The sequence below is a fragment of the Artemia sp. Qi Xiang Cuo genome, chromosome 10 (genome assembly GCF_049724085.1).
Source record: "Artemia sp. Qi Xiang Cuo chromosome 10, ASM4972408v1, whole genome shotgun sequence".
NCBI lineage: Eukaryota > Metazoa > Arthropoda > Branchiopoda > Anostraca > Artemiidae > Artemia > Artemia sp. Qi Xiang Cuo.
Genome location: NC_142803.1, coordinates 41,038,868 through 41,051,305, shown reverse-complemented (window position 1 = coordinate 41,051,305; position 12,438 = coordinate 41,038,868). Strand labels below are relative to the sequence as shown.

At 34.7% G+C, this 12,438-nt stretch overlaps 1 protein-coding gene across 2 annotated transcripts in view; it reads right to left on the bottom strand.

The window, feature by feature from the left end:
* Window positions 1–12,438, bottom strand: part of RanBPM (Ran-binding protein M) — a 102,143-nt gene that overhangs the window by 34,732 nt on the left and 54,973 nt on the right. For both annotated transcript variants that reach the window (XM_089095425.1, XM_089095426.1), the window contains exons 3-5: window positions 12,316–12,368; window positions 9,380–9,570; window positions 2,053–2,347 (exon numbers count right to left, since the gene is read on the bottom strand). In XM_089095425.1, coding sequence (XP_088951551.1) covers window positions 2,053–2,347; window positions 9,380–9,570; window positions 12,316–12,368 — 539 coding nt within the window. The remainder of the gene's footprint in view (window positions 1–2,052; window positions 2,348–9,379; window positions 9,571–12,315; window positions 12,369–12,438) is intronic.

The following is a 12,438-nucleotide window of genomic DNA, read 5'->3' as shown; positions in this document are numbered from 1 at the left end:
AATGAGGCTTTAAACAAATCTCTATAATGTCCCAATGCCCCAGTAGCGGCAGGGGGAAAAAGTAACAAGGACACATCGGTGCTACCCAAGCTAAAATGTGACTGTCTTCCATTTTTAAGATCCATAGTTGAAAACCTAGTGAAGGGTTCTCCATCATGGTGAGTCCAATTGTATGCTTTTAATTTAGATAACGTAACCGTTGTCGAGGATTTTGAAGCTTTTTTTCCAAACTACAATACATTGGTTTTCGTCATTAATTTTTAATTTTGAGTAAAGAGTAATAAGTAAACATGGATAACTAATAAGTACCATCTCAAAATCGGTGTCAAATGACGGTTCTTTTCTACTTAAAATTCATTTAAAACAAGTTTTTAATTTTTGGTTACTATACATATATATATAGGGCATGAGTTGCCCTAGGAATCAGAGTTATGGTACTGTAGAACAAATTCAATCTATCATCTTATCTGCAAAAGCCTAGATCTTAACACACACACACTAACCACGTGTATCACAGCCATATACATTTTGCGTCTTGGAATACAGTCCAAACCATCAAAAAGGACTTACCTTTTTTAGGAATTATGCCACAGTCAACAGTCAACTATAAGATACTGTTTCACCAAAAATATTAGGTCCGAAACTTTGAAAAAAGTGACTTTAGTGACAAAACGACAGAAATAGTGACAAAAAGTGACAGGTCCCAAAAAAAGTGACAAAAGTGACAAAAAGTGACTGCGGCCGATCCCTGGAATCTTATGAACTTTTCCTTTCTACTTTGTTGCCGAAAAAACTGATCCTCTGATCAGCTCATGCCACTTGTATCTTATGCTTCAACGTCATTTAAAAGAAAAAAGGAAAAAAAGAACATGATAATTTATCCATGTATATTCGTCTATAATATATTAATATAGCAATTTTTATAGTTTATAGTTTTTAATTTTTATATAGCAATAGTATTTTTTTTCGCTATGAAATGGGAATTTTATTTGCATTGAAATATTTATGTTTTAAATTAATACTACCAGAAGGAAAGGCCATAGATGAAACAAAGGAAAAAAATATGTAAAAAAAAAACAAAAAAACTCAAAGTTAATTAAAAATCAAAAGTTTTCCGAGGTCAACTATTTTGATAATCATTTGATTTAGAAAAGTGAAAATAAACAAGAAAATCTTAAATTAGCAACTAATTGTCAAATTGGATATATATCAATACAATAATCACGAGAAGAGTGTCAAAGAATCGTGCAAGGTTGCTGTAAAAAGCAAAGAAAAATGAAGCAGAAAGAAGGCAGATAAGCCCCCCTAACCAAAGAAAAGAGACACATTTAAACCCTTGTTCTTACAGCGTATCGAAATTTACGCTATCAAAGTCCCCTAACGCATGTACTGAAATTAGTTTTCGAAAAATTGGCATCCAGCCAGTTTTGGTTCAATTTTCTCTATTGATGCTCCTTCAAATTAGTTAACATTATCTTTCTTTTCCTTTGATACTCACCTGATCTAATTTTTAAGCTAAAGTTGATACGACAATAGTGATATCCCCAGTGCGGTTTTTTCCAGCTTCTGCTTAAGCTTCGGCCATTCAAATCGCACTTTTAAGAGCCAAACCAAATACATCTGTGGTTTGATCAGATTTCGTCACATCACTTGGGCTAGCAGCACAAAATGGGAAACCAAATTGAAAAAAAAGGTAAAATTGGCATTTGGCGACATACTAAACATAGACCTACACCAGAGAAAGAAAAGTTTACCAGAAACCTTAATCATAGGAATACAAATAGCTCGAGTCTAATCTGGCTTCATATGTCTGATTTTATATCACACACATATGCAGGAATTCATTGAGAAGATATAAACTTTTCGGAAGGGAGCAAATTCGAAAAAAAAAAAAAAAATTAGTAGCCAGCTATAGAAAAATTGAGAAACTGTTTGAGGGAACATTCTCTTCCCCCTCCCCATACCAATGACTATTTTACATTGTGCCACAACAGCTTAAAAAGGGAAACCTCTCACAAGAACAAGGCACTACAAATAGGCGTAATGACTCACTTTGCCTATTTCTTATTGAAACAAGATCCTCTGTGAATTCTTGACCAGTACTCCTAGCAAAAGTTTCAGCCGTGGCAGAAAATCCATGATGAACAAGATATGATTGTATCATCTTCTGAAGCATTGATTGATGTGAATGTCGGTCAGGTATAACATAGCTGTCGACACGTGAAACTGCTTGCATTACCAGCTCTCTTCTGTCGTTTTCAATATCATAAACAAACGGAGCTTGGCCGAAGTTAGCATCGATAATTTCACCTACAGTCTGCATTCCCACTGTTGGGTATAAATTGGCCTATAAAATAAAAACATAAACTTAGTGTTACTATACATTACATTCTGCAATTAGTGTAGTCTCAGAGTTACACATGAGCTCACAATTATTACCTGAAAGTTCAAAAATTTAGCAGCTACCTTCTTCACTGCAATCACTGCAATCAAAAGAAGGTACTTTATTTTAAAAGGAAAGAGTTAAGCTGGTCATAATAGAGAGAATGTGGTAATGCTGACATTTGCACATTGAAAAAAGGAGAAAAACCAATTATGTGGAAGGAAAAATAGGAAGCTATTGGCTGATACCAAACTTCATTTTTTTAGGTGAGCCGTTTCCGCATTCAGAAACTGTGAGACTACCGTATTATTTTCCAAACAACAGAAAGCATGCAAATTTAGTCCAATCAATTGAATGCTTTCGTTCAATTTGTGTCAAATGATCTTTTTTAACACGGTACAACATTTATGGAAGACTAATCCTTAAAGCCAATGAAATCTATTTATTACTATAATAGTCAACAGCTTAAAAATTTTCCGACAAAAAAAAAGAACACAGGAATGGGATAGCTTAGTTGGGCCTGCAGCCAGGAGCTTGGCGAGTCTTGTTCCGAGTCAACATTTTGATTGCGTGTTAGGAAAGATTGCGGTTGTCACGTAGTGGTGCCTAACCTCGGGCCATGTAGTGCTACAGAGTCCGTCTTTAGAGACGCTTCGTGAAAGAACCGAAATAATATCAAGCAAATTCTATAGCTGAAATGTAATAGAAGGGAAATAATGACCCAAAATTTGGGTGGAAAGTGCTAACTCGGCATATGCGAATGATCGTTCGATTCCTTGATTACAAGCGATCAATGGTGTGGGGCTGAATTTCGGGAACCTGATCCGCTTTTGAAAAGTCTTTGTAAGAAGGAGCTTGTTAAACTTTTACTCGAGCCCGATAATTACCTTAGTTTTGTCGTCAGTTATTGTATAATGGTATATTGTACCCATAAGCTACATAAAAAGAATTCTCATGGTACTGCTGGCACATACTAAAACTAGGTCGTTTTAGCTGGCTATGCATCTGTCTCTACTTTATCAAATGATTTTTAGTTCTGAAATAGTGGCATACATGTTAAATACCGACATAACCAGCCCTGTCCTTAAAAAGGTAAACCTCCCGATCAGTGCTCGTTGTTTAGGTAAATTACTGTTTTTCTAGTACTTTGCGAACAGTTTGAACTAATCATTACTGACGAAATCAAGACAAAATTTTATAAAACACACAATCCGTTCTGTTCAAAAAGGGATAGGTCGCAATCATACACACCATCTTATTCATATTTAATTCGTGCACATTGATGCGAACGGATGAAGTGCCTTTCTTTGCCGGTCCTGAAGGTTCAAGAGCATTCGTCTGTGGAATACATACGTAAATGATACTGACTGCTCACATACATAGTGTGAATTTTTCCCGGTTGTGGGGGCTTTGTTTATAAAACGCAGAATGCCGAAGTCAAAATTTCTACATCCTGGTGTTAATGAATGTACCCTGCCAATACCGATTAAGAAAGGTATTGCGCCTAGATAAGGCGCACTAGCATCTCCAAGTTTTTCAATAACAGTATTGAGGGACCGAAAGAGAAAGCTACTATAATTTGAGTATTTAGAAGTGATGTTTCGTTACCAGATAACGCTGATGATTTTTTTTAGCATTAGTCGGACGCAGAGCGGATAAAGAGAATTCTTGTTTAATGTCTGAGGAGTAAGAACATATGGGGCTAAAGTTCGACCAGAGTAAGACTAATTCCAAGTTTTTAACCACCATGAAAGATCTTAAGCCGAACTGGCCAGCCATGACAAAAACCAACAAAGAGAAAAATCTCAATGAACAAACAACAACAAACGAGACTGCGGCCAGTGGAGAGAAAAGAAAAGACAAATGCAAAACAACGCGGATATTTCGCCAGCATCACAAACAAGGCGTCTTCAGCACGAAAGACAGAAGAAGAACAAGATAAAAAAAAAAAAAGTTAAAACTAAAAAACCAATAAAACCACCACCAAAACAAAAAATATACAATTGGCTCAAACTGATCCGCGTAGGGAAAAGATGCTAATATGGAGTTACTTCAGTGAGAACACCACAGCAACTGTGGAAAAATAAAAAAAAAAAGAAATTTCTTTAACTATTCTGTTGCGAAGTAATCTTTTTATTGGCTATTATTGAACCAGTTCATTTTGGTCTATCAGGTAAAACAGTCCCCTGGTGATTATTTATAATCTTAATTCCCTTATTGACTGTTAATTCACTCTTTAGAATATTATCATAAATTGGGTCAATATTTAAACTACATGTATCCCTATTTATCGAGAGGTTAGCAAACATATGTTTTTTAATTTCAATGGCTTCTCTAGGCTATTGTGTATAAACCCTTATTATTTGAAATAGCTAAGGCCTCATCAAATTTTACAAAGTGATCTGGTTGAAACCAAATATGTTCTACTAAAGCTGAAACAAAAGTTTCTAGAGGCTTGCTTAATTGTAGGGTTTTTTCTATTGAATTTCGGTGTTCAATAAACCTTTCAACAAATTGTTGGTGAGTCCTACTAAAACAGAACTCCCGACAAGAGCACAGAATTTTATCCACACAACGTATCAAGTGTATATGAGCCAAACCTTTTTAATAATTAAGGAAACCAGTCATTAGTCTCACCGACTCGAGACAGGCTTTAATTCTAAAATCATGCGAAACACGTGTAAGTTTCTCCGATAAACCTTGTACACACGGCAACGAAATGAAAATTTTCGATACATCTAAATCTAAAGACTGAGAAACCCCAATATCCCTACTATCATGTTTAACACGTCTATTTTCAATTATTTCGTCAATGAACTTAAATGGATAATTATTACAAAACAAAATATTCCTCAAGTATAACAAATCCGAATCCAGAAATTCCTGGGAACAAACTGTAAAGGCTCTATGCACAAGTGAAATTACAACCCCCCGTTTCACCGACATAGGGTGGCAAGAATGAAAATTCAAATACCTATCATTGCGCGTTGGTTTTCTGTAAATCGAGAAAAGTAAATGGAAATATCTTTTAATTAATAAAATATCTAGAGAAGGTAATTTTTTATTTTCCTCAAACTCAACTGTAAATTTAATTTTATTATCAAAACTATTTAAATGCTTACCAAATAGTTCTATGGAGTCCAATCCATATTTCAAAGTGCAAACAATATCATCCATAAGCCAACCCCAGAAACAAGGGGAGATTCTAAAACTGTGTATAGAGGAGGTTTCAATAGCATCTATGAAAAGATTTGCCAATAAAGGAGAGGGAGTGATCAACCAGATCACTTTGTAAAATTTGATGAGGCCTTAGCTATTTCAAATGATAAGGGGAATATACAAAGGGTAAGAGAAGCTATTGAAAATAAAAAACCTATGTTTGCTAACGTGTTAATATATAGAGACACGGGCAGTTTAATTTTTAACCCAATTTATGATAATCTTCTAAAGAGTGAATCAACAGTCAATAAGGGAATTAAGATTATAAATAATCACCAGGGGACTGTTTTACCTGCTAGACGCTCCATCGACAGGTTCAATCCCTTTTCTCTATCTTTTTTAATTCTACAGATACTTAGATGTTTCTGTTGTTTTGTTTCCTTTTTGTTTTTTTAATAGGTTCTACCCTTTTTTCACTTAGTAGAAACAGTTAGAGAAGGTTCTACCCTTTTTTCACTTAGTAGAAACAGTTAGAGAAGGTTCTACCCTTTTTTCACTTAGTAGAAACAGTTAGAGAAGGTTCTACCCTTTTTCCACTTAGTAGAAACAGTTAGAGAAGGTTCTACCCTTTTTTACCCTACAATTAAGCAAGCCTCCAGAAACTTTTGTTTCAGCTTTAGTAGAACATATTTGGTTTCAACCAGATAACTTTGTAAAATTTGATGAGGCCTTAGCTATTTCAAATAATAAGGGGTTATACACAATAGCCTAGAGAAGCCATTGAAATTAAAAAACATATGTTTGCTAACCTCTTAATAAATAGGGATACATGTAGTTTAAATATTGACCCAATTTATGATAATCTTCTAAAGAGTGAATTAACAGTCAATAAGGGAAATAAGATAATAAATAATCACCAGGGGACTGTTTTACCTGCTATATCAATACAAATGGCTTCAATAATAGCCAACAAAAGGATTATTTTGAAACAGAATAGTCAAAGTAATTTCCATTTTTTTTTTTCCACAGTTGCTCTGGTGTTCTCACTGAAGTAACTCCATATTAGCATCTTTTCCCTACGTGGATCAGTTTGCGCCAATTGTTTATTTTTTGTTTTGGTGGTTGTTTTATTGTTTTTATTGTTTTTTTAGTTTTAACTTTTTTTTTTATCTTGGTCTTCTTCTGTCTTTCGTGCTGAAGACGCCTTATATGTAATTCAGGCGAAATATCCACGTTGTTTTGGATTTGTCTTTTCTTTTCTCTCCACTGGCCGCTGTCTCGTTTGTCGTTTTTTTTTTTCATTGAGATTTTTCTCGTTGTTGGTTTTTAACCACCATAGCCACGACTGCTCTTTAACAGAATTGCCTTAATCACCTTGGAGTACTAATTGAGGAAAATTTGGGCGCAATCCAAGATTTGTTGACATTTTTTTTCATAAATAAGACTAGAAAAGATTATGGGCTACCAGTTGTTCTAAAATTTAAGTTTATTTACCGTATCGTACCTTTTACGCATCATGCTGTAGTATTTCCATATTGCTTTCTCTTTCACCATTTTGGCCATTTTTTATGCAGGCAAATATGGCAAATATTTTCTTTTATTAACATGCAAAGCACCTGCTTCGGCTACCCTTTTGGGCTGGTAACACCACTGCATCAGCCAGATATGGAGTTACTAGCCCCTGGATGCTGTCCCCAGATGAAATTAGACGTACGAAAAGCGGCTAAACTTTGAAAATTCTTTTCCGAATGGCCTTCGGTAAGCTAGTCATGTTGTTTAAGAATCGATTTATGCAGATTGTGTTCATTTTATCCTTCTTTTTCTACTCAGTCACTTTTGTGGCTTTGTGCATTATAGAGGGTAATAAAAATATACAGACATGTATGCAAACAAGCCTGTTTAGAAACGCTATTCCTGCAATAAAAATCCCAGTAGCTTGGTTTCACAAATCTAGAGATGCTGAATTCACTGCTGTTCTTTTTTGTTGTTGCAATCATACATTCATATATATAATAGATATATAATACATTATTTAATAAATATATAATACATTTAAATATATAATGGTTTACAAGAAAAGCATTATCACAGGACGACTTATTTAAAATATACTTAAACAAACATCATTGGGATTAAAAAGGTGTTTCAGTGTTCAGCAAATTTCGGGACAACAATTCAAAAAGCGTTATGATACTATTTTGTCAAAACGAGATTGTCAACCTAATTAAAATCAGCACGCTCCATCGACTGGTTCAATCCCTTTTCTCTATCTTTTTTAATTCTACAGATACTTAGATGTTTCTGTTGTTTTGTTTTAATTTTGTTTTTTTAATAGGTTCTACCCTTTTTTCACTTAGTAGAAACAGTTAGAGAAGGTTCTACCCTTTTTTCACTTAGTAAAAACAGTTAGAGAAGGTTCTACCCTTTTTTCACTTAGTAGAAACAGTTAGAGAAGGTTCTACCCTTTTTTCACTTAGTAGAAACAGTTAGAGAAGGTTCTACCCTTTTTTCACTTAGTAGAAACAGTTAGAGGAGGTTCTACCCTTTTTTCACTTAGTAGAAACAGTTAGAGAAGGTTCTACCCTTTTTTCACTTAGTAGAAACAGTTAGAGGAGGTTCTCACATAAACATTTCTGGTCTATCTTGGGTACCTTAAAAAGCATATTTTGTATCACCAACTATTTAATATACAATTTTCAGTTTTTAGCTCTCCTTTAGAATTTATATCTTGCACGATAACACTTTCTGAATTACCATTGCCAGTTTTTAACATTGAATTAATATTAAAAACAAAAGCTAGAAGACAAAACTTTTTTTTCAGGAGAAACCCCGTTTTACAACAAATTCTACAAATAATTTTGAACCCAAGTAAATACAAATTTTTTAAATCAAAAATCTTTTGATCTTTTCCTAACTATGGCTCTAAACTTTGTCCCTCCACGGGGAGGTAGTGAAGGGTTTTTTCTCCTCAATCCCCTTTTTTCATTCCAATTTCTTGAGACACATAGATCTGTCATACCATTATTTCTACAGGCAGAGTTGACGAATATCAGACGAGGCAAAGAAGCGAAAGAGTTCACACAGACCACCACGCGAAAGTTGATAAAAACTCAGCTGTTTTATGTTTTCCAGACATTGAGCTGTGTATTTTGCTTGACATTTTAAAATACTACAAAGCTTAGGAGTGCTCATCATAATGCACAACACTGTGGCAGTTGATGAATTAACTTTGACACATGAGACTAAGAATGCTTTGCATCACATTAATACGTGTTAATCAAAGAGTTTACGTGCAAATCTGAAAAACAATTTTCTTACATTTCATAACCCTGAAAGTTTTCGGACTGGAAACTCGTCCTTTCATCCTCCTTCTATGTTTAACCAAATTGTTCTCCGCTCTCGGAGGGCTCTTCTGATGAGCGTTGAAAACCCAAAGCGGCATGGTCTTAGGCCGAAATATTTCAAATTTTTTTAATGGAAGGAGGGAGTTTTCGAACCAATAAGAGCAGATTTTCCCCTTCCAAATTGTGCAGGTATGACCCTCCACACAAGTTCACGTGGGTCCAAACCTTAGAATGGGAAGCGAAATAAGACCTTTTTTCCAAAAGGGCGTAAAATAAGGATTTTTCAGACCCATGTTTCACATAGGAATCTTGTAGGTAAATCCTATAGGTGAGACATCTCTATTTCTCCTTCTGTGTGCACTTATAGCTCAATCATTTAAAACAAAAGAAGGAACAAGTTGATTTTATATGCAACACCTGAAACAATAACATAATTAAAATAAACCTTTCGTTTCTTAACATCAACAATCCTTTTTCTTGCAGGCTTGCTTACCGGAAGATCGGTGAAAGCAATGCCAAGATTCACTCCGTTCTTCGTATAATAGCAAGTTCCGTCCATTAAGTTGACTGCACAGCCAATTACATCGTCTGTCGTAAAGGTAGGTCCGTACGCCTTTCCATTACCGGAAGAGCAAAATGAGTGACCATCATCACCATGATAACCATATGAGTATTTATCCCAGCCTGAGAGAGAGAATACAAATGCATATAAAAGGATTTTTGAGTCATCCGTTACAAACCAAATGATTAACTCTACTTTTTTGTTTTTTAGATCTTTGACTGAGAGCAATTGATTTGATCTTTAAGAATACAAATTTGTGGTGACGCCATCAAATTAAGTCAAAATTAGATTTTAGCAAAACATTAAGGCGCAAATACAAAGTTTCAAAATACCACCCTTTATTAAGTAAAAGAACTTACCCTGGTAGGTACATGTTGAATAAGAACTTTAGAAATAGCCACTTCCCTGCTTTGTGTATTAATAGGCCCAATAAGATGTCTTTGGGGAAATGTATAAAAGATACATTTTATGGGAACGGGGAGCGATATACCAGTTTTATGCCGGACTGACCTCTGGTCCGTTGATATTACGAATATCGTGGAATATGTTCGGATTATTGTAAATGTTCAAGTATCTTATTGTATTATACCTTATTCTAAATTTCTTATACTTGTTGTCGCCCTGGGAAAATCAGTTCCAGCGGAATATATATATTATCAAAGCCTGTACTGGTGCATGTTAGCTGATTAAAAGTATGGTCGTATAGCCAACCTCTCTACAATCTAAATTTAGTCCCTCGAATATTCCCAGCTGGTACGCCCTATTAGTCAGGTCATAGCCTAAGGCACGCTACCAAAGTTTATTTACCTTAGGGGCAATAGTTATCTCCCCTATAAAGGGAGTTTATAAGGGGATATTATTTATTTATATCAACGGACCAGAGGTCAGTCGGGCATAAAATTAGTATATCGGTCCCCGTTCCAATAAAATGTATCTTCTATACATTTCATCAACGACATCTTATCGGGCCCATTGACGCACATAGCAAGGAAGTGGTGATTTCTCAATTTCCTATTAAGTATACACTTGCCAGGATGTGTTCTTTAACTTAATAAAAAGTGGTATTTTGAAACTTTGTATTTGCGCCTTAACGTTTCACTAAAATCTAATTTTGACTGAGTTTGATGGCGTCACCAGAAATTCACATAAATTACCCACAAAGAAGGAATAATGCCACAAAACGTCAAAAACACATTAGACCTGGATTTTCTTTTTGTAAATCTGACTAGCCATATCAAAATGTACCTCGGTGAATTTTCAACATTTAAAGAAGCACAAAGAAAAAACAGAGTACTTTCCCCACCTGTTGATTGGTGATATTTATGAAAACCATCAATGTATCACCAAACTGTATTTTCTTTGTTTTTGTGCATGTATTTAATCGATTGATGAATGAACAAATCATGTAAAATATTGAAGTCAATAGATAATCTGAGTTCTTTTATGTAAGACAAAGAAGAAGCGTTCCGAAATCATAAACGTATCCGCTGTAAAAAGAGTAATATGAAATTCCTTTGGAAAAAAATCTGTCAATAGAAGAATACAATTCAAATGAGAACAGTAGACAGATATTAGTGCTCAATATGTTCTGTATTTATAAATTGGACAAGGTAATACAAGAAAAAAAGCAGACTCCTTTTATATCTGTCCCTTCTTTTCAGAGTCTGGTTTCATAGACTAAAATGGATCTCAAAATTTCTGTTTTCCACCAAATATTTCTTTTTTAAGTACGGTTACTAAACTTGACTAAACCATTGCTAAAACTTTTGGGAGGTTACAAAACTTTGGTAATTGAGAGGAGTTGGGTACAACACTTTTTAAAAAGTTTATCTTCAATCCAATGCGTCAAGGTCATCGTTTTTTCGGGTTCACCTTCTCGAAATTTTCAAGAGATAAACCCTTAGAATCGACTTAATATACCCCTCATCCCATGCATATATAATGACCAGTTTGGACACTGTTGTAAAACATCGGTGTTAACATGTCAGCGATGTGCGAAAAGCATCACGGCCGCCCTACTTTCAGGTATGCTCCTTCAAATCTACCAAGAAAGGCCCCTAGTCTCCTGACGAGGTTTCCCCCCTTCCAACGAAGATATGATGATCATTGTGGCATCCATCAATAAAACAGTGATGTTAACAACCCCGTCATCTACACATGTTTGTCAGAGCAAGAGAATATAAGACTATTAAAAAAGGGAAAAAAAAACATCAAGGCCCAAACTTGCTATGAAAGATAATAAAAATAATACATTACAGAAAATTATTGTCATGACGTGGCCACGCCCAGTGAGAGAGGAATGTAATATTTTGAATGAAGGTACTCTTTTGATTCAATACTGACAAAAACGGTTGACTCTCCCATGTGGCTTGTTTAAACATTTATTACATAAATTTCGTGGTTAAAATTTTTCTTTTTCTTCTTTCACTTTGGGCCAGATGGACAAGGGAGGGGATTAAATCTTCCAAAATATTCTCCTATAAATAGCCTCAATGTATGGAGCAAACTGGAAGTAAATTTTGGAAGCTATCATGTCATCAAAAAAACTTATCAGTTTCTAGAACAGATTATTTTTTCCAAACTAAAACCAACCTATTAGTCTCCCTTCCCTCTATGTTTTGCAATGTAAGGGGATTTTTAAATAAGAAGTTTTCTTACAAAGATTTCATTTCAAAATCTGCTTGAATTGCAAGTTGTTCAACTTCCATCATATTGCCTATGGACACTGTTTTGGTGTGATTTCTTTTTTTTAAATAGCCCAAATATGATTATTGTTTCGAAGATACAAACCCAAGTAGTGTTATTCTTCACAATGAATTCTCTACGAAACAATCCCTCCCCCCACAAAAAAAAAATACAAGTCTTACCTGGGAGTCTGTTTGTACTAACACCCTGTATAGAAAGTCCAATCCCCATATACCTGAAAAAAAAAAAAAAAAACACTAAAACAAAAGTGCTACAAAGAAATCAATATTGGGTTTTTATTTGTT